Source organism: Nuphar pumila, chromosome 16, assembly GCF_984573655.1.
Source record: "Nuphar pumila chromosome 16, dmNupPumi1.hap1.1, whole genome shotgun sequence".
Taxonomy (NCBI): Eukaryota; Viridiplantae; Streptophyta; class Magnoliopsida; order Nymphaeales; family Nymphaeaceae; genus Nuphar; species Nuphar pumila.
The window spans coordinates 9893812-9918296 of record NC_143264.1 but is presented as its reverse complement, the minus strand read 5'-3'; the positions used below and the strand labels follow the sequence as shown (position 1 = coordinate 9918296).

General features: G+C 36.7%; 1 protein-coding gene across 1 annotated transcript; it reads left to right on the top strand.

Moving 5' to 3' along the window:
- Window positions 1-24466, top strand: LOC149812892 (mannan endo-1,4-beta-mannosidase 6-like). The gene is made up of 5 exons (XM_089990969.1): window positions 1-493; window positions 20149-20346; window positions 23075-23194; window positions 23290-23501; window positions 23591-24466. The coding sequence occupies exons 1-5, from the start codon at window positions 20-22 to the stop codon at window positions 23982-23984; spliced, it is 1398 nt and encodes a 465-aa protein (XP_089847095.1). The 5' UTR covers window positions 1-19; the 3' UTR covers window positions 23985-24466.
- Window positions 24467-24485: the final 19 nt, after the last annotated feature.

Below are 24485 nucleotides of genomic sequence, written 5' to 3'. Positions count from 1 at the left end.
CACGGAAAAAGAAAAGATTATGAGAGAGAAAACCAGAGGAGGACGGGGAGGGAGGATGAGAGAGGGGCGGAGGAGGGCGTTGGCGGGTCCGTTGGGTGGAGTAGCTCTGCTGCTTCTGGTTCTCTACCTCAATTTCGGGGATCGGCTGCGTTTCTTCCTCCCCAGCTTCCCTCAATTTCGGAGATCGCCGGAGAGCAGGGTGAGCGGCTTCGTGGGGACGAACGGCACCCACTTCGTTCTCAAGATGGAGAGAGGAAGAGGAGGAGTTGAAGCGGAGACTTCTTCTTCTTCTTCTGCGGTGTACGTGAACGGGTGGAACTCGTACTGGCTGATGCAGCAGAGCTCGTGGCCGTCATCGCGTCGGAGGGTGTCGCAGATGCTGCGGAGAGGGGCGGAGATGGGGATGTCAGTATGCCGGACTTGGGCCTTCAGCGACGGCGGCCCCGACGCTCTCCAGATCTCCCCCGGCCACTTCGACGAGAGGGTATTCCAGGTACTTCATTCCTCTCTCTCTCCCTCCCCTACGGATGTAAATTGTTAATTTACCTAATGGTGAATTTGAAGTTTAAGTCCTGTCAGAACGCATCATTAGAATTTGTTCACTGGAAATATGTTTACCGGAATGTGAAGTGAACTAGCTATTTTGAACATTTTTTTTCGCGAATCCGATCTTCAGAGGCCTTCGGCATGGTTCGTTGGCTAGGAATAATGTTCGATCGTGTATTTTTAATAAATGAATACGATCTTTTGGATGCTTGAATATTTACAAGAATTCTGAGCCATCGAATTTTAAGCCTTAAAAGATCCTGTAGATCACATTCGTACACTGAGATTTAAAAAAAAAAAAAATCACGAAAATCTCAGTTCATACTCCGAAAAACATATTTAGGGTTTGGACTCGGAGCCGTTTTATCGATAAATCCGGCTCAGCTTTCTTTATGAAATGGCAACATTGTGGTTCGTGACTTGACCCTTTCGTGAATTTCTGATCGTGGAAAGAATCTGGTTGGGGATTTTCTCTTCTCTTTTTCAGTTGGGTTTTTGTTGTAATGACGATCGGACCTGGGATCATATCTATAGATTCCTGCTTGACGTTTCGGGATGTGGTTGGCAATTTTGATTTTGGGTGAGGGTAGAAACGGCCGGTCTCTTGTCTGAGCGTCGGGGAGGTGGTGATCGTATTTGTCTGGTCAAGGACGAAAATGCAATTGTATTTGTGTTTTGACAAATTTAGCCCTATTGAGAAGTATATATTTCCTTGGTTGTCGGTGGACTGGTGTGAGTGGAACCCCGTTCGGCTAAGTTTTCTCACCCAGCGTTTTACAGGATCCTCTCTCAATTAGAGAACAGATCCTGTAAAACGCCGGGTGAGATTAGTAATCTCACCCATCGTTTCCAACCACAAAACCCACCCCCCGTACTGTAGCTCAGTACAAGTGGGACCCACAGAGGGGTGGGTTTTGTGGTTGTAAACGATGGGTGAGATTACTAATCTCACCCGGCGTTTTACAGGATCCGATCTCTTGCAAATTGGACCATTTTGGACCGTGTCATTTTCAGGTCTAGTATGAGAGCAGATGGCGCGGGATAACAGAGAAGTCTCTCTGGTTGATGTCCAAATACTAATCCGTAGGGATGTAAATGGGTCACTCGGTTCGGATCTAGGTATTATTCGTTCTTACTTTAGTGGTTTCAGATCGGGGTTTGATGGAAAAAAGCAATACTGAATCCAGATCTAATTAGCTTAATCATGTAAGTTTTATATGTAATTGGGTCTGTTGGATGCAGATAGGAAGCAAAGTGGTCAGATTCTGAATCCGGTTACTCAACGGTGCAACTAGATGTAAACGGTTCAGATTCGTTCTCTTTGCATTCTTTTCCTACAGTGAAGCTCATCACCAAGACTTCTCTTTCTGTAGCTAAGGATTCTCTTCACAACCTCCATATGACCAGTTTTAGGCTAATTCATGAATTGAGGTACTTGATTCATAGCATAAACTACATCCGGCCGAGTAAAAGTGAGATACTGCATCATACCAACTATACTTCTGTATTTAGTAAGATCTTTATATATTTCTCTATCATTTATGCTAAGCCTCTGATTAATAGGATTTGGCGTCATCAAAGGCTTGCAATCAGAAACACAAGACCATCCTTGTTTTCTTTACAAGATCAAGAGTATATTTATGCAGTGTCAACACAAGACCATCCTTGTTTCTATCAACTTCAACACCAAGGAAATGCTTTAATTTACCGAGATCTTTCATTTTAAATCTTTTGCTCAATATATCCTTGATTTTCTGGATATAATCTTTTGAACTGTCTGTAACAATGATATCGTCTACATAAATGAATAAAACTGTCATATAGACTTTACCTTTGTGAATGAGCAAAGAATGATATAGGGATGATCTATAAAATCCATGCCTTTGGATCTCTAAAGATAAACTTTCAAACCACGAATGAGAAGCCTGCTTCAACCAGTACAACACTCTTTTTAATTTGCATACATATTCAACTGGATTTCTTTTACTGTATCCCTTAGGCTATTCCATATACACTTCTGCCTTGAGCTCCCCATCGAAAAATGCATTTTCACGTCTAATTGACCAAGTGTCCAGCCATAATCAATTGCAAGAGACAATAAAATGTGAATAGTTCCCATCTTTACATAAGGACTAAACATTTCTTCATAACCAAGTCCATGCTGTTGAATGTAGCCTTTTGCTACCAGACGTGCTTTATAGTACCTTTCAACAGACCCATCTGATTTATATTTAATTTTATAAACCCATTTTGATCCATTATATTCTTGTCAGGAGGGGGAGGCCTTTTCACAATTTTCCAAGTTTGACATTTATGAAGAGCTTTCATCTCCTTATTCATTGCTTCGACCCATCTTTTGTTTTGAGCAACTTGAATATATGAGTCGGGTTCTGTTGTTTCTTTATTTGTATAAAAAACATTTGATGATCTGCATTATAATTTTCATAATTGACCCACCTCTCAATAGGATGACGAACATGGCTTGATCTTCTCGGGATAACCTGGCCGACTTCTTGTTCATCTGAAAGATTTTGATCTTCTACAACTTGTTGTTCCTGTTCATTACCTGGTTGCTGCCTATTTCTTCTGGTGTATACATATCCTTCCTTGAACCTTGTTATTTCTGGCAGCAAATCATCATCGACAATTGACTCTTGAATCTAGTCTTTCATTATCTTATGACCTATGTTCTAGAACCTTTTCTGAAGCTTGGAATTCTGAGTTATTATCAGGACTCGGGAAGAGCTTGGAAGAGCTCCTCACTTAACCATGTTGCATAACATACTGGTGTGCTGTCTTTTTCCTTTTTATCATCTTTCGAACCCTGAGGCTGAAAGGAATTTTCATCAAAAACGGCATTCCTTGATGTTCACATGCACCTGTTCTTTTAACATGATAACACCTGAATCCTTTATAATTGTCAGCATAACCCACAAATTTACACACATATGCTCTTGCATCAAATTTTTGTATCAACCATTTGTTAATATGAACATAACATAGACAGCCATAGGCCTTCAGCACATCATAATTGACATTTTTTTCATACAAACAGTAATACAAAGATCTATTTCCCAAAATCTTCATAGGCAGTTATTTATTATGTGTGCACTTAATGAAAAACTCCTATCTATAAATACATTGGAATCAAGCATCACGGCAAGAGCGCTCTCAACTATATGACGATGCTTCCACTCAGCAAAACCATTTTATTGAGGGGTTCAGGAACAAAATGTAATGAAACAAGATAGAGTACAAAAAAGTGCCTCGGGCTACAAGAGCACAAAAATACAAAGTGCCACTTATGGGAAAAATGCAATTCCACAAGGAGTCTCACAAACACAAGCCACTAGAGGGCCACAATATAAAAAATATAAATATTATCGAGTGGGAAAATGCTTCAGAAAACATTAGAATAACAAAGGGGGAGATCTCCTATTTATAGAGAATACACAAGAGAGAGGGGCTAGTCCAACAGCTAGAATCTGCAAAATAAAAAGAAATAAAAAAATATTTTACAAATCTGCCCCTAATGGGCCGGCAGACCCTATTACAAAATGTGAAGAGTCGAAGATGCCCCTAATGGGCATAGCCTATTACATGTATAACCAAAATGTAATATATATATATATATATATATATATATCTACACAATAAATAATCAATATGTATTGTTTGTATACGGTACATTAACACAAGATACTCTTTGATTGATCCCATTATCCTGGAGATATTCATTGAATTCCTTCTAAGAGTACTCTCCCCCACCATCACACTGAAAATTCATAATAGAGACAAACTTGATTTTTTACAAGAGCATGAAACTTCTTGAATATACTAAAACCTTCATGTTTATGTTTCATAAAGTATAATCAAGTAAATCGAGAACAATCATCAATAAAGGAAACATAATACTAACTCCTAGAAGAAGAGGAAATGGATGCATGCCCCTAGACAACATATGACACAATTTCAAAAATCTTTGAAGCTTTTTTATTCAAGGAGTTGAAAGGTAGTACATGACTCTTAGATAGCTAACAACTCGAACATATGACACTTTTCGACTCATGACAAAAACTTGACTTAGGAATCAAATTATTTGAGACAAGTCTCTCAAGTCTCAACAAAAGGTAAACTACAATGACCTAAACGACAATGCTATGCACTGAAATTATTTAACGACTCTGATTGACTAAGTAGACAAGATGACTCCACTAGCGACTTTGAAGAACTAGCAACAACCTTGGTGGATGGATCTTCGCGAAACACATACATGTTGCCTATCCATTTTTCTTCAGCAAACTTCCCAATACGAAGATCCTTGAGGGCCTTGACATAAACAAAAAGAGTGAAAACAATACGAGTTTGTGTCATCAATGGGCTTTGAAACTGAAACAAGATTCTTTTTTATATTTGGGACAAATAAGACATTAAACATATTAAGAAGGCTGAAACCAAACAAAGGAATAGACACATTTCCAGTATGAGTGATGGGGTGAGAAGTACCATCACCAATAACTATTCTACTCTTGCCATGATAAAGGATCAACTTTAGATTATTACATTCATCTCCAGTAATATGAGTTGCAGCCCTTGAATCCATATACTAGATACCTTTTTCATTTTGCTTCAGATTGAGCCCTGCAAGAGCTGCAAGAAGTAACAGTTATTCCTAGAAAGTCATTGTCCTTGTCCTTGATTCTCCCGAGTAGAAGATCCTTTATTTTGACCTTTGTTTTAATTTTCTGCCTTGGGATTGTACTTAGGATTATCTTTAAACCAACAATTTGCCTTTACGTGACTGAGCATTTTACAAAATATGGCAAGTCGGAATTTTGCTTTAAGTGCTAGCATTAGGAGGCATATTAGGAGTTGGGAGGATTCCTTGGCCTCCTTGATTACCAGTCCATCCACGTCCTCTTCCACCTTGGAAGAAACCTCAACCACGACCTCGAGACACTCCAGTGACTAAAACATCATGTGAATATGCTGGTTTTGTTGAATCTCCAGTAAGCTATGTCACAGGGATTCGGCTAGGAGGGTGCCGCACCCGCGTCGACGTGACTCGACGCGGGTGCGGGTGCCGCACCGGGTGCGGTCAACCCGATCCTGGGTGCGTTGACCGCACCCAGGATCATTAAGGTCCATTTAAAAAAAAAAAAAAATTTGCCCAAATGGGCTTACGATTTTTTTTTTTAAAAAATTATGCAGCTGACAGGATCATTAAGGTCCATTAATGCTGTCAGCTGTGCTGACAGCTGCTGACAGCAGCTGTGCTGTCAGCTGCTGACAGCAGCTGACAGCTGCAAAAAAAAAAAAACCCGCCTATTCTCCTGACCCCCTTTATTTATATATATATATATATTACATTTTTGCCCCTGCCGCACCCCCGCACCCGGGTTTTTTGGAAGTCCCGAATCCCCGCACCCGCACCCGCACCCGCACCCATGTGACATAGCGAGTAAGAGATATAAGAGACATCTCATAATATAAAATCTTCGACCTCAACTCTTTAAAGGTGAGTGAAATAGACTGATGAAAAAGAGTAATTACCAGATCATGATATTCTGGCCCCAAACTGCAAAGAATCTAACGCATCTGATCCTTTTCCGAAACCTCTCAGCTAACGATAGCTAACTGATCAGTAATAACTTTCATCTTATTCAAAAAATTCCATTACTGACATGGTACCCTTCTTAAGGGTCTGGAACTCCTGCTGCAAATACTAGTATGTCTATACTAGTCTGTGCCACAATTGCATAGTCTTGCAGTCATCTGGTATGCCTATAAGCACCTCTTGATATAGAGTATAGGTGATATATGCAACTAGCACCTAATCTCTCTTCATCCAGGAGACAAATTCTGGATTCCTCACAAGTGTAGTAGTCTTGACCCCTTTCCCATCCGTTTCTTCCTTTTGAATATACTCAGAAGAAGGAACGATGGATACATCAAGATGTCCTGAAAAATCTCGATTCCTAATAAAAAGAGCTATTTTCCTCTTCTAGGTAGGGAAATTATAATGATTGAGTTTTTCGAAAACAAGATAGGGCAAGAAGGTGGAAGACAAAGAGGGCTGGGAATTCAAATCCATAACAGTATAAAATAGGAACAAGGAATAAAGAAGAAATTAAACGAGCAATACGAAACTGAAAACACGCCACAAAGAAACTGAAATTGAACCTGCTTTTTTTTCCTAGGCAGCAGGCAGTTAATCCAGTGGTCAACAAAGTTCACGTGAATCCAAGAATCGGTATTCACACAAACCCAATATCAACATAGCTTCTATTTTCCTTTTTTTTGACATGATTCAATGGAGAACTATGAAAACGAGCAATGAACTGAAATATATGCTGATTTTCAATAAAATTTCCAGATCTGTTTTAGAACCTACAGATCTTAACATAAACCCCAATTTTCAAGGACAAACAATCAGGAATATCACAAATAAGAGAAAACTTCGGAAACAAGAAATCGGATTGGAAAAGAAGAGTAAAGATTAATGACAGCAAGAAAGAAATAAATAGGGAAGAAAGGGTATGAGAATATCAAAGGAGAAGAGGAAGAGTAGAAGCAAATAGGGTGAAGTCAAGACCTTTAAAGACGTACCTTGATGAAGCCGTGTGATCATCCTTGCTGTGATGCCATATCAGATTTAGGTATCAATAGGGTTTAGAATCTTATCCAAGAGAAGAAGAGAAGATGAGGCACACGTTAACAAGGGTTTCTCAATTCATGTTTCTGAATGTGGGAATACCATGAGATCATTAACATATATATGATTCATTATGGATACATTCAAACTTTACAAAAATACCCCTAATCAGTTACACAAAAATATAATACAGGAAAAGGGTAAAACAGAATTTAAACAAATACAAGAAATAGCAAGTCATAGCAAGTCTGCTCTGATCTGGATCCAACCAGATTAACCCAGATCCGGAACCTGGGTCATGTCTCAATATATATTTCACCAAAACTTTGCAATGAAAAAATTCTAGATTTTTCATTCACACAATTTGATTCAAAGTATGTTTTCTTGTAAATAAATGATGATGAATGCTTCTACCACCTAGGATTAACAAAAAACAGCTGGAGCTATGTCTTTTTCAAGTGGTCTATCCTCAATTTAAGGACTGACCACTTTATATATATGGGTTAATATTTGGTGCTATTGAAGGCATGAAACTATTGGATATAGATCACCTTTTCTCATATTTCTTAGTTTTTTTTATAGGTCAGATCTTATGTATGTGATCTACAAGGTTTGTTTAGTAGAAAATGAATTTTGAAGTATATGATTGTGACATGTGAGCAAGTTTTAGGCTTCAAAAATCAATCTCCCACCATGCAATGAAATTTCATGAGACAAAAAGTTGCATTTTTATATCGAAATAACATGATCCAAGGTTGATCCTTAGAAAAGAAATCATGCTGAACGTGGTTAGATTGAGTTGATAAATCTTGAACGTATGATTGTTAGCGTAAACAACGAGATAATGCTATTTACCGTACGCCGGTAGATCCGACCGAACCTTCAGTAGAGGTGAGTTATCGACGTTCTCCTCAGCCAATCGACGCCCTCGATGAGCCCAGGCTGCCAAGTCGAAAGGTGAGCAGGACCCTATAACCCAAAGATTCAGAATGAAAACCTAATAACCACGTGTGCTCTCATCAAGCATCCATGGAGGTCTCCTTATATAGTGGGAGATGAGTGGGGGTTACATGTATGGATTCATGCATATCACCTTTCACATTCATATATTGAATGTGAATCCTTCACATTCACGGAACAACCCCTCCACTCTCTTGTGTCTCCTGGTGTGCCTTGAGTCAAACCGAGTCATATCTGGTTGGACCCAATCCAAAAAGTCCAACATTCTCCCACTTTACCCATTGACACGAAAAAACATATAATTAAGGTTGTTTACCGTTATCTCGATTTAATTTTCATGTGGGTTCACATGCTATCCTATATCATAAGAATGAATCATATGAGTCATGGAGATGAACGCCTTTATATGAGATGTCATATTTTCATGTGCAACAATATTATTCATTTTTAATGTTTAACATCTTAAGATTACCTTTATGAACTGGTTGGTCTCCAACCCATTTTATTGGCCTTTTTAATATTGTTATTCTGTTATTCTCTCTTCCCAAATGAGAGATACTTTACACTGAATCAACAATGCACAAAACTATAGATAATCAATTTAGTTTCATAAATGTGATCACATATAACCATGATGTATTGTCATATATAAGAAGGAATCAAATTGACCCATCATCATTACATGTTGGTAATATAATCCCAGTGCTAGCCCTTTAATAAGAGGATCTGCAATCATTTTCTTCGTACCGATTGTATCAATACACACTAAATGATTATTTATTTTTTCTTTAACAACAAAGTAAAGAACAACAACTTCATTATCACAAAAGATCTTCAGTGACCTCTCAATAGAGTCCACAATACTAAGACTCAAAATGAAGTTTCTTATCTATATGACCTGAAATGAAATCTCGTTTAAATAAATAATTTTTGCTTCAATGGATTTTAGAATTTTTTTCACTGTTTTGTAAGCAGAGATGACATCTCTAATATTCTTAGCCACTCGTGATTACAAAAGCAACGTGCTAAGACTATTTGAGCGCTCCTACTTCTCATAGACAACATTCTGAGCTCTCCCACTTCTCATAGACAACCTTATGATTGACTGTGATATTCTTTGTAGGAGTGAGATAATCGCTCTATACGAGATTCATATCGAAAACGTAAACATGAGACCCTTTATTATTCACATTTTTTAGGGCAAGTATAATAGAGTTATTATTGTTTCACTTTGGTGAAAATAATAATACTCGGAGTGGCTTCACCTTCGCAATTCTAAACAAACTAAATTCAATTGGTAAAACTAGTAGATCATGTTACTAGAGGCAATTTGGCACTGTACCTTTGGGTACAATCATGCTTTATGGGCTGGTGAATAGACCTACTATTATACACTATGTGAATTTGGAACACAATGACCTACCTTTGAGCAGAATTATTGTTTCATAAAGTCATACACAATCACAATACCAAATATCAACATAGTATAAAGAATCCTTAATTAACACTACTCAGATCACTTTAGTGATTGCATGAGTAAGTTAATCGAGATCTTTTACCACAAACATATTCGTATTATAGAGCATTCCCATGGAGTCATGATAATGCATATATATTCATGACAAAATATATATAATAACATCAAAAACAAAAAGTTCATGCTTCATCTTATATGCACAAATAAAATTTTGATGAAACACATCACATATGTCATGAATTTAGTCATAATTCACGCTTAAATATCATAGATAACACAAAGCTACATCAAATGCATGCAAAAGTCATTCTTCCATGATAAAATTACACATAAAAGCATAATCAAAAGGACAAAGACATGCTGTTACAGGTAATACCCGGGGTCCTAGTGTTGGAATCAATTATAAAATACCCTAAATCGGTCTAAAACAACATCAAATCAGTCAAGAAAGGCCCTGAATCGGTCCTAGAATAGCCAAACCAGTCTGAAACATGCACAAAATCATCTAAACCCCTAAAAACATAATGAGAAAACCCCTATTCTTTCACTGATATATGCAGGAACCAGTGAAAAACCGTTTGAAATCGGTCAAAAAGGGCTTCGAACCAGTCCCAGAATGCACCAAATCGGTTTTGCACCTTAAAAGGCTCAAACAATGCGTGGATCCTGTGGACAAGATCCTATTTCAGACTTGATCCTATCCAAAATAGCACATGGGTCAGATCCTTGGACCATATCCCACTAGATCGGGCTGAAACCTACTATACTGGGTTTCGGGAACCTATGACTGGGTTCCGGGTCCCAACATGCTACAGTGAATCCCAACCCTTCCCCTCCCTTAACTGTTTTTTTTAAGGTGGTGGTGGTTACGCCACCATCCTTTTCTCATCTTCCACTGCTAGCTGCTGTTGGATTTGACCGTTCATCGACGACAGTGGCTGTGAAAATGTGAAACGAAAAGGGTGACACTCCCCCACTTCCCACTAACTATTTAGCCTTTGCCATCGGTGGTCAGCCATGGCCGCCTTCGATGACGATAGGCCGACGACGACCAGTCACCATCGACCCTCAGTCGTTCGACGACAGCTGCAGAGGCAAAACATAGTGGAAAGAGGGGTTTTAACCCCCTTCCACCCTTTCCCTCTTATGCTTTCGCTGCCGGCGGTTGCCATCGACGGTTGGCCTTAGGCGGCTTGTCGTCGCCGATCTCAGCGTTTCGTCGGCGGCTGCCACAACGAAAAACAAAAAAGAGAGAGGATAAAATAGAAGGGAAGATGAGAGGAGGGACGAACCAACAAAGCCCCTCGACACCTACGCTCATCGGCGGTGACTTTCGTCGGCTTTGACAGAGCCATCACAACATTTGCAATAGGCCGACAGACTGTGTGTCGTCGTCCTGCACTTCTCTTCTTACACCGTCAATTCGCAAAATCCAAATGAGAGTCCGGCGAGAAAGATAAAAGTGTCATCGAATCCGACGAACACGGCTAGATCGTCGACACACCCATATGCACAATGGCAACATGGAGTGGGCCCATAACCCAATGTTAGCATAAACAATGAGATAACACTACTTACAAGACGCCGGTAAATCTGATCAAACCTTCGATAGAGGTGAGATGTCGGCGTTTTCCTCAACCAATCGATGCCCTCGATGAGCCCAGACCACCAAGTCGAAAGGTGAGCAGGACCCTAGAACCGAGAGACTCAGAATGAAAACCTAATAACCACGTGTGCTCTCATCAAGCATCCATGGAGGTCTCCTTATATAGTGGAAGAAGAGTGCGAGTTACATGCATGACATTCATGCATGTGAACCTTTCACATTCATATATTGAATGTAAACCCTTCATATTCACGTAACAGCCCCTTCACTCTCTTGTGTCTCTTGGTGTGCCCTGTGTCAAACCGGGTCACATCCGGTTGAACAACAACAACAACTACGCCTTCATCCCAAAACAATTGGGGTCGGCGATATGAACCAAAAAAGAAAATCATTCTGGGTCTCCCACATGAATCCTTCTCCTCCAATCATTTCTATCCAATGCCATGTCCTCGGTGAGGTTCAGAGCATTCATATCCTTTCTTATCACCTCCATCCATGTCTTCCTAGGCCTACCCCGACCTCTTTTAACTAATATATTGTCCTATTTCTCCATCCTTCTAACTGGAGCATCATTAGGCCTTCGCCGAATATGTCCAAACCACCGTAAACGATTCTCTCTCATCTTATTTTCAATGGGTGCAACGCCTACTTTCTTTCGTATCTCCTCGTTCCGAATCTTATCTTTTATTGTATTTCCACACATCCATCTCAGCATACGCATCTCAGCTACACTAATTTTTTGAATATGATGTCTCTTGGCAGCCCAACATTCTGTGCCATATAGTAAAGCGGGCCTAATAGTCGTCCTATAAAACTTTCCCTTCAACCGCAATGACATTCTACGATCGCACAACACTCCAGTTGCACTCTTTCATTTCATCCACCTAACCTTTATCCTATGATTTACATCTCCATCAATTTCTCCATACTTTTGAATAATAGATCCCAAATATTTGAAACAATCATGCATCGGTATTTCTTGCTCACCAAGCTTCACTACACTCCCATCACTACTTCATTGCTTACTAAACCGACATTCCATATATTCTGTCTTGCTCTTACTCAATTTAAAACCTCTTGCTTCCAATGTCTGTCTCCATAATTCTAACTTAGCATTAACCACAACTCTAGACTCATCAATCAAAACAATATCATCAGCAAACAACATACACCATGGCACATTTTCTTGAATTGATCTCGTAAGCTCATCCATCACTATAGTAAATAGGAAAGGGCTTAAAGCAGATCCTTGATGTAACCCAACCGTTATAGGAAAATTGGTTGTCACCCCTCCACAAGTGCGGACATTGGTTACTACTCCTTCATACATATCTTTAATTATACTAATGTACTTGAGAGAAACACCTTTCTTCATCATTGTCCACCAGAGAACGTTTCTAGGTACTCTATCGCATGCCTTCTCCAAATCAATAAAAACCATATGCAAATTTTTGTTCCTCTCTATTTCTCTCAATAAGTTATCTAAGAAGATGTATAGCTTCCATAGTTGATCTTCCAGGCATAAAACCAAATTGATTCTCCGATATCATGACAATCTTGTTAAAATATGTGTATTATTGTCATTTGTAATCTCGTATATAATTATATTCATATATATATAGATACATATACATATATATATATGTATATATATATATATATATATATATATATATATATATATATATATATATATATATATATATATATATATATATGAATATAAATATATATTCTTTATTCACCCAAAAGGGTATTTCTGTAAATTCCTGTTTTGCGCATATTTCACTTTGGAATATTGCTTGTAATTTACCATTTTTATTTTTATTTTTCTTATTTTTTCCCTTTTTTATTTTCGGCTTTAGTGCCACATGGGGAGGCTCCCCAAAGAGTCGTTGGGGAGCCTCCAACGGTCACATATGTGACCGTTGGGGGCTCCCAACGACTCTCTTGGGAGCCCCCTTTGTGGCTCCTTTTCTTGCTTATAAATAGGGGCTCTCCCCTTTGTATTTTCTTACTTCTTGAGGGAGCTTATGCTCCATTGTAATGGGGTTTTTACCCCTTGTCCATTGTTTCTTTAATAATATGCAACTTATGACTTTATGTCATATTTTTCCCTTTTTATGGGTTTTATGGGTTAGCACATTATGTGCTTGTGTTGTTTCCCTTTAATGGGTATATTTGCACTTCACGTGCATAAGTATGGGTTCATTATTGAACCCAATGTATTCCAACTCACTTTCTAACATGGTATCAGAGCCCGGTTGAGATCGAGTTGCTATGTGGTGCATCGGGAAGCGTGGTGTTCAAGAATTTTAAAGAAAAATGGTGAAGTATTCGTTTCTCTCTATTGTTTTCTTTTATATAGTTATTCGGTATGCTTTCTACTTCTTAGAAGTATTGTATGAAGAATTTAATATGTTCTTTATGTGAGGTCTTTGTCATTAAGTCCTTTTATAAAAATTTGAGTTACTTGCTACTCCATTGAATCTTTTTCGTATGTTTTTCTTTGAAAAATTTTAAATGATAACTTGTTTTGCGAAAAATTAGATATATGATTGCTCAAAATTAGATTTAAATGGATCGGTAAAAATTTATGACCATTGGAACTTTGAATTTACATTTTAAATCTAACCTTGTTTATGAGAATACCTTTATATGAATGTTTAGTATTTAAAGAAAAGTATGATAAGATTAAAATATTTGAAATATAGTTTTTTGAAAAATGTTTGTCATATATGAAAAATTCCATATTATGTTCTCTTACCAAATGTGTCCGTTTTATATGAGCAACATTTAATTAAGAAAGTTTTAAATGGTCTTATGGAATGTGGTGATTTTCTTTTCATCTTTACACTCTTAAGGATGTTTTCAACATTTAGAGAGCTCTCTCTCTTTTCAATAAGAGATATTTATATTGTGTTGTCTCTTGTGGGTTTGGGTGTTTGCCCTTTTGTTTGTTCATTAGTGAATATTGTAAGTGCTTAATAATCTATTAAGTCATGTTTTTTGAAGTACTTTAATGGAGTAGGTAATAATCTATTAAGTCATGTTTTTTGATAAAACTTAAGAGTTTTTAAATTTTCCCTCAATAAATGTTTAATTTTTATTTATGCCATAGTACAATCTTATTTTATCACAAGGTTTTTAAATCTATTTTGTTGGGATTTCTTCCACTTTAAATGGAGTTTTCCCCTTCGTTGGGAATTTTATTTAAGCTCTCCTTAAGGAGCCTTTCGGTCCTTATAATCGTCTTGTGAGTATATACTCTTTTGTGAAGACCTCATGGTTGTTTATGAGTATCATTTTTAAGTTGCAATAGTAGATAAGCTTTTCGAACTTCACCATCTTTATGAATGCCTATATTGGCCTAAGTTTGTTATTTTCAAACCTCACCAACTTCACCGCTTAATTGCACCTTATATATTTCATAGTTAAGGCTTGTTTGTTCCAAATCGGTTCGTACACATGATATTGCTTAATATTTCATGTTATGTTTGTTGCATAATAAAGCCTTTTTGATGTATAAGACTTCTTTTGATTTTTAAGCATAATTTGTGTTTATGCAAAATTGTTTTGGTGGATTATATTGGATCTTTGATTCAATTTGTTAATCAGTCTTCTTTGTAAAAACCTTTTGGAAAATGATTCCTTATGTGTTTATTGTCCTTTTGTGGCATTTATAGTTGTCCATCACATGTTATTTTATGCATCATTTATTTGGCCTTTTTATTGTTGTATTAGAGATAATTGTTAAGGAGAGTTAAGGGCATCTTGTGTTATGTCATTTTAGATTGTGCACTTGCCATATTATAGATGGTGATTGAGGTGAGTTATGGGCACCTTAGGACTCTAAAATGATTTGATATATGATCTCTAATTATGAGGGTGTCACTCATTGTTATGTCATTTTTAGTTTGTCCACTTACCATATTATAGATGGTGGTTGAGGTGAGTTATGGGCACCTTGGGACTCTAGAATGATTTGGTATATGAGTGTGTCACTCGTTTGGTGTGGCCATTGATATTATGGATGCTTCTATGTAAATGTGATGGACATATGGTGTTTGAAACCTTAAATGTTTTAAGGTATATTTAAAATCAAGGTGTTTTGGGATTATAGCCCAACCTTTTATTTTAAGAATCTTATGAGTGCATTTGCACATTTGTGATTCCGTGTGTTGTGCTCTTTGTGCACAAGTGTTCTAAAAGCATTCTTATTGTGCATTCATGGTGGGTTTATTATCAAGAATATTAAGGTCTTGATCGTTGTATCTTGTTGGAGATACTTTTACATGGCAATAAATTTATGATTTTGTGGTCTTGTGTTTTTTCACAAGTATTCTAAGTGTTCTTGGTGTGTGTATATTCACACATTTGTTCTCAAGAATTTTATTTTATCGATTATAGTATCTTGTTGAAGATATTTTTTACATACATATTATTGCTATGAGAGTTCATTTAAAAAAAAAAGGAGTATTGTTTTATTCAAGGTTTATTTTCATTACAGGTTTATTGCCTCAAAAGTCTTTTCCTTTTAAAGCCCATTGTCTAAGTGTTATCATATGTAGACAAGAATTTTATTACACCTTCGTGTGTTTTTTTGGCCTTTGTTGGCTTTTGCTCTCTTGATCTAGTAGCTGAACACATTTGTCTTGAGTGTTATCATATGTAGACAAGACACGTTGATGCACACCATCGTGTGTGGTCTTAGTCCATGTTGGCGTTTGTGTTTTTGTTCTAGTCGCTTAGATGTATGCCCATGGTTGGCTTATTTCACTCATTTCAAGTGCCATCTTATTTAGACAAGAGATGTATTATGTTTTAGCCCATGGTTGGCTTATTACTCTTGTTCTAGTAGCTGAACATACTTGGTTTTAAGTGTATTTTTACGTAGACAAGAGATACTTTTTAGTCCATGTTGGCATGTATGCTCTTGTTCTTGTCGTAGATGCACTTATTTCAAGTATTATTATATGTAGACAAGAGGTTCTTTTACACACCTTTGTGTGTCTTTGGCCTTTAATGGCTTTATATTCTTGATCTAGTAGCTTATACACTTGACTTATGGGTTTTGGAGGACTAATGAGGTAGTTGTTTGTAATGGATAAACTATTGTTGAAATTTGCAAAATTTCATTCATAACTTGTGTTTTAAGATATTCAAGTTAATCATATTTTTGATATGCATATTTTAAAATCAAGTTGATTTCTTAGCATTTAATCTATATATATTAAGTGCTTATGGTTTTTGCCACCCTTATATGCAAAATGTGTATTTTGTCAATTAAGTATGTCTTTCATAAATGATTTTAAAACCTTGTGAACTCTTGGGTTTATTTTGCCTAAAGTATGTTTGGAGATTTCGTTTCTCTTGTTTGGCACTTCATTACATGTTTGAAGCATGATCATTAATGAGTTCTTTGAGTATTAATTCATTTAATGATAAGTATATGCATATGCTCTTTATGGCCTTTTTTGGGCTCTCATTCAATAAAGCATATGTATTTTATGCCTCTTCGTAGGCTTCTTGTGGTATCCCTTCGTGGATCATTTTGTTATTCCCCATTATGGGGTTATATTTGTCCAATGTTGGACCTTATGAATGCATTATGCATTCTTGCAATTTATTTTTGCATAATTTACTTCCGCTCAGTTTGTTTTAACATGATGTATGATTTTGAAACTTTAGTGTCATTTCTGCATAATTTGCATAATTTCTAACATGTGTCATCCATAATTATGCTAGTTAGAAATGGTCCATTTGAGTAAAAGTGCAAAGATATGTTTTACTTGTTTCTTTGTTGATTTTCTACAGGATCGCTAAGATGTGGAACATTAGATACATCATGGATTCGATTGATGGGGAATTGGACTTGAAGATCTAGCTCAAACTGTCATGAAGATGGAGTTTTTCCTTAAAGCCTTTTGAAGAATTGGACTTCGTCTCAAGACTTCCATTTTTATTTCCAAACTTTCGGGTTTTTCCCCGCAAAGTTTGAGGGGGGATGTTAAAATATGTGTATTATCGTCATTTGTAATCTCGTATATAATTATATTCATATATATATAGATACATATACATATATATGTATATATATATATATATATATATATATATATATATATATATGAATATAAATATATATTCTTTATTCACCCAAAAGGGTATTTCTGTAAATTCCTGTTTTGCGCATATTTCACTTTGGAATATTGCTTGTAATTTACCATTTTTATTTTTATTTTTCTTATTTTTTCCCTTTTTTATTTTCGGCTTTAGTGCCACATGGGGAGGCTCCCCAAAGAGTCGTTGGGGAGCCTCCAACGGTCACATATGTGACCGTTGGGGGCTCCCAACGACTCTCTTGGGAGCCCCCTTTGTGGCTCCTTTTCTTGCTTATAAATAGGGGCTCTCCCCTTTGTATTTTCTTACTTCTTGAGGGAGCTTATGCTCCATTGTAATGGGGTTTTTACCCCTTGTCCATTGTTTCTTCAATAATATGCAACTTATGACTTTATGTCATATTTTTCCCTTTTTATGGGTTTTATGGGTTAGCACATTATGTGCTTGTGTTGTTTCCCTTTAATGGGTATATTTGCACTTCATGTGCATAAGTATGGGTTCATTATTGAACCCAATGTATTCCAACTCACTTTCTAACAAATCTTCCTCAACCTAGACTCAATCACCCTCTCCCAAAGTTTCATAGTATGACTCATGAGTTTTATACCACGATAGTTAGTGCAATTTTGTATATCACCCTTATTCTTATATAGAGGCACCAAAGTACTCTTCCTCCACTCATTAGGCATCTTATATGTCCGCCAAATCTTGTTAAAAAGATTTGTCAACCATTCTAAACCTTTCTCTCCCAAACACTTCCAAGCCTCGATAGGTATACCATCTGGGCCAACTGCCCTTCTTGATTTCATTTTCTTTAAAGCCTCTGCAATTTCTTTCTTTTGAATCTTGCGCATGAAGTCACGATTCATCTCATGAAAAGGAATTGAGAAGTCTCCAAGATCATGAGCATGACTTTCATTAAATAGCTTATCAAAATAATCTTTCCATCTCTCCTTAATCTCCTCATCTTTGACTAAAACCCTTTGCATGTCATCTTTAATACATCTAACCATACCCAGATCCCTCGATTTCCTATCTCTCATCTTTGCAAACCTATAAATATCCTTCTCGCCCTCTTTGGTATCCAACTTGTCATAAACCTCCTTATATACCTTATCCCTCGCGTTCTGAACTACTTTTTTTAGCTTTCTTCTTTGCTATCATATACTTCTCCAAATTCTCATTATCACGACTCTTATTTAGATTTCTATAACACTCTCTTTTAACCTTAATAGCTAATTTGACATCCTCGTTCCACCATGATGTATCCTTACCTAGCGGTACACCGCCTTTAGACTCACCCAATACCTCCTTAGCCACCTTTCTCATGCCACCCACTATCTTATTCCACATTGATTCTGAATCCTCCTCGAGACACCAATCAACTTCCTTAACTACCTGCTCTACAAACATTCCTTCTTTAGCTCCTTTCAGTGCCCACCACTTAATTCTAGGATCTATCCTATGTCTATCCCTTTTGCGGCATTGTCTAATTCTAAGATCTAAAATTAAGACTCTATGTTGTGTAGCTACACTTTCTCCCGGTATAACCTTCCAATCGATGCAACAACCCCTATCTCTCTTTCTAAGTAGGAAAAAATCTATCTGACTTGTATTAACCCCACTTTTATTGAACCCGATCCAAAAAGTCCAGCAATGATTTCCGGCTCAATAGTTTCGTGCCTTTAATAACACCAAATATATATATATATATATATATATATATATATATATATATATATATTTCATATTGGCTACTAATGAAGGTACGAAACTAATGAGCTAGAAATCATAGGTGCAAGTTGTATCGACCCAATCTAACCACATTGATGTGTTCAACATGCTTTGTTTGCTAAGGATCAAGCCTTGGATCATGCATTTCAGATATAAAAATGTGATCTTTTGAGTTATACAATTTTGGTACATTGCGGGCCATTGATTTTTGGACCCCCTTTAAAACCTAATTACTTGTCATAATTACATGATTCAAAACAAATTTCTTACTAAACAAACCATGTAGATCACATCTGCAACATTTGATCTACAAAAAAAATTGGAATTTTTTGAAGAAAAAAAGTTATTTCTACTCATTAGTTCCGTTCCTTCATTAGTAGCCAATATTTACACACACACAGGGGAATGAAAACCTCACCAATGAAAATCTTTTGGTGTTGTTTTCAAAATTCTGACCATGAAGACATGTTCAGCATGCTTGATTTACTATAAATCGACACTGGATCATGAGATTTGGATAGAAAAAATGGTATTTGGATTTTGGAGCCTCGAAAATTTATGAAAATTGTATGCCATTAATTTTGAAACTTATAAAAACCTATCCATGCATCATAATCAAATGCTCCAAGAACTGATTCTTATAAAAACAAGCATATAGTAATTTCGAAACAAGCATCTGTACGGTCGGAATTTCGAAAAAAACACAAAAAATCCAATAAAACATCCATTGGGGAGGTTTGGGAGGGTTTTCCATTGGGGAGGTTTTCATATATTATATATATATATATATATATATATATATATATATATATATATATATATATATATATATATATATGAAGCTGCAGGAGCTGAGCCAAGCTGAGCAAAGATTATTCATGCTTGGCGTGTTATGGTAAACAAATTTTGCTTGTAGCTCAGCTTGCCAAACCTATTTTGCAAGCCTTCAACAAGTGTTATGAGTGCTGAGCTGCAAGCAGCTGGGTTGGTTTCCCAGTCCTATTGCCTAGTTTACATTGACCAACCAACTAATGTTTCTTTATGCAGGCATTGGACTTTGTCCTGTTGGAAGCTGGGAGATATGGGGTGCGTCTTATCCTCAGCCTTGTGAATAATCTTGTTCCATTTGGGGGGAAGGCCCAGTACATAAAATGGGCAAAGGATGCTGGTGTCAATCTCTCATTATCAAACGATTCATTCTTTTCCCATCCAACCATCAAGTCCTACTATAAAGCCTATGTCAAGGTAAACTCTCATCCCACTTTAGATGATTTACAGCTCTTGAGAAATGCAATTTTCAGATTCAAGATTACACTATTGAATACAAGTTTCTGTTGAGTCAGTTCCAAGATGTTGGATATGGAACTCATCCATTTCTTGCATGGAATTTTTGGTTCCACATCTAAATTCATGTGCATGTATGCATGCGTGCATGGTGTTTGTGGTCTATTTAACATATAAAACATTGGTAATGGGCTTTTGTGTAGGTATAATACGTATTGCACATGTTGCCATGCAAATGATCCAAGCTGAATTGAGTTATAGGTCGTTAAGGCTTGGCTTGTGAAGAAATATTGTTTGAGCAGAAGTTCAAGCTTGTCCCAAGCTTACCTCACCATTCATGAGCTTGATTTGTTTTTGTTCACAAGCTTTATTATCTAGTTCAAGCTTAATTTTTGAACATAGGTATTTTATTTCATAGTGTCCATCTAAATTACATCATTGCAGAGATATAAATGTATCAATATAACTTCAAAACACCAAAACTTTATGATCATAATGCTTATAAAGTTGTCTAACTGATAATGCAATTGTGTTATCAACCCCAGGTAATTGAGATACGGCTTGATGATGATGATGCGATAGAGTTAAGCACCTGGTTTCTATAGCTTAGCTAAGGCCACAAGCAATCTCATATTGAATAGTTTAAACCACCAAGAAGTTTATAAATTTGTCACACATACATGCACAGAAAATAAGCCTACACAAGCTAAATTAAGACCATGCTTGGTTTTGCTTGATCTTGGCTTCATTCTTTTGAAACATATAGTTAGTGTTTGAACTCTTATTCACTCATTCAAGCATTTAATAATAAAATTTGAGCAAGCTCGAGTACCTTGTTTTGATAACCACCCATGTGAACATGCTTTGTTATAGTTACATTTTAGTTGACCATTATGCACTAACTTTGCATGGTCTGGATCATTTATGTGCCAAACTCATTGGTATCAACAAAAAGTTGTAAATGCATACATTTTAGTTGTTCACTATGCACTAACTTTGCATAAAAAGTTGTAAATTGGTGGAGATGGGTGTTGTGACCATTATGGTCATTACTTGGAGGCTTGGCCTCTATTTTTTGTGCACGAAGGAAAGTAGGGCCTTCACCTCTAGGATATTGTTTTGAGGCAAGCTTTTAGCACAGGGCCAATGCCTCATGAGATTTGTAGATTTGATCGGTCTTTTTAACTTGTTAGGACTATATCTTCCTCATTTTTTATGCTATTGTTGTTTGCATTCAAGCTTGAAAGATGTTTAAAGCATCTTTGTGTTTTTAGTGGAGCATTGATCTATGTCCATGTGTTGCATAAAGCAAAAGCTGTGTAGCATGATAGATATAGTGTTGTCAAACGCATCCTTGGCTTTTGTGAGTGGAGTGACATCAATGGCGTTAAAGAAGAGATTCCAAATTGTGCTTTGAATCTGCTAATGGATTTGATACATCTATATATATCCTTAATTTCCTAGATAGTATCTTGTATATGTTTACTGCCATGTGCATTGAATTGATATGGTTCACGTCTTTCTTTGAATTATTTCATCTTCATCATTTTTTTCTATATTCTCCATATATTTTAAGTTATTATTGTATGCCATTGTCTTTCAAGTTGTTATGCTGTAGATTATGAGATGTAAGTCAACTAGTGTTGCAATGTTACGAATTGTGATGGTTTTCTAGAGTGAAATTGACTTCTAATTCAAACTCTTCATATTTGCCATCATCAATGTTTATTTGCTAAATCCACCAACAAAATGGATTGTCAAAATTTATGAGCAAATGGTTCAACTTCAAAATTCCAGGTCATAGAGAGGTCCTCAAAGTTTACTTCAAGCAAGGTTCATATCCTTACAAGCATGTTTTATTATGCACTAGATGCTAGAAAACAGTCGTTATATACAGACCTATGGATTTATAGTTATTATCTGTCTTCTCATAACATGTGAACTTTACCATTACATCATGAAAAACTTTCATGTAATAGTTATTTACCTATTACATCATTATATATATATATATATATATATAAACTTAACATGACTCTCTTTAAGTGATGAGTTTCACCCCACTGGGAAATAGTAATGGTGCAAATGGTTGGTTGGTAATATTGTCATCTAGGATGCAACCATATTTTTGCCTCTATAAGATTCATTAGAAAGCAGCAAACATACTTGAAGCTTGATAACGAACAAGAAAGCCAATGCATAAAAAGGAGAGAAAATATGACATGACAAGCCAAAAACCACACCAAAATCTTCTATGCTTCCATTAAAAGCTATTTCTAATTTCATAGAATAAGAGATTAGCCTACTCTTTTAAGTAATCTGTCTCATGTACTAATCAGAGGAACAAGTAATAAAGTTTCTTTCATAAAAAATTTCGACTCTTCATGTCAGAGGATTTAACTCCACACCTACTTGATCTGCTATAGTACTTTTGTTGGGTTACGAAGCACGCTTATCACTAATGTACAATGAGTTGCAAAGTGAAATATGTTACAAAATGTCAGTATCCAACATAAGCATGCTCTTCTAATTTGTAGTAGCCTTTCTGCCTTCATTTCTTCTAACATTGATTGATGAGTTTTTCAGATGCATACTTTGGCAGAAAAGAAAACAAAGCACTTACTTCGATCTACCTTTCATCCGTTAAAAATTTTGACCAAATGTTTCTCCTTTCAATTTCATTTTGCAGTCAATCTTGACTAGAAAGAACTATTATAGCGGTGTCAATTATTATGATGATCCCACCATATTTGCTTGGGAACTCATGAATGAACCTCGTGGATCCAATTCATCTGGTCCGATCCTTCAGGTGGCACTACATTTCCTATGCTGCTTTAGTTATATACCGAGTTTGACATCTTGTTCTTACTGACACTTAATGCACTTGTGATGTTCGGCAACAAGGCATGGGTTTCTGAGATGGCAGCATACATCAAGTCTTTGGACCAGAAACATCTGGTCACTGTTGGGTTTGAAGGATTTTATGGTCCAACAACACCTGAAAAATTGGTAAATAATCCTGGGGAATGGGCAGCCAACCTTGGATTAGACTTTATTCAGAATTCACTCACAGAACATATTGATTTTGCTTCAGTTCATGCATATCCTGATAGCTGGTTAGTAAGCAGTCTATCTTAAATGTGTGGTTGGTTACCAGAACCATTTTTGTCATTTTCATTAAAAACTCTTCTCCATCTCCTTGCAGGATCCCAAATGCCACTTTGGAGGAAAAAGTGAAGTATCTTTCACAATGGGTGGATTCTCATGTGAGTGATGGGGATAAAATATTGAAGAAGCCAGTTCTCTTTACAGAGATTGGATCATCTGTACCTGGATCGCATGGTCTTGATGTCTTCTTGAAAGTTATCTATGATAAAACTTATGATTCTGCAAAGAAGAATCAGGCAGGTGCTGGCGCCTTAATTTGGCAGTTAATGGTTGAAGGAATGGATGAGTACGGTGATAGATTTTCTCTTGTAGCATGGGAACAACCATCTACGTATAAGCTGATGCTCCAACAATCATGTCGATTGGAAGCTATCAATGGATGGAGTAATTCCAGCAAGGTTAATAATTGTTCAGGCATGGTGTCCTCGTGATGTACACAAAGTTCAGTTCATTTTATGCTCTAATCATTTTCAAGAGATTGAAAAATGGTTGATTTGATTTTATCATTTTAAGGTGTGCATATCAGTACATTGGTAATATTGCTTGGCACCAAGGGAGCAGGTTAGGATTGATAGTGTTATTGCATCACAGATCAAATAGCAGCAGATTGATGGAAATGCAAGTCTGTCAAAAGCAGTGAGATTGTTTAGTGTTGGAGTCGCTAATTCTTCTGTTGTGGTAATTGCTTCACCTTTGGGGATTGAGCTGGAAGGAGTTCTTGATCCATGAACTATTGGTTTCTCTTGGAGTCTTGCTGCGGCTGCTGTGTTGGCTTGGAAGAACTTGCATTGGTGGTAAATCTCTCTCTCTCAGATTTAAATTCATGGCAATGGAAAATATCTTCTGTATCTCCCTTAGATGGGTATCATTAAATTTTTTTTTTTTAAATAATCAATTTTTTGTGTGTGTGCAATTAAGCTCTCTCTCTCTCT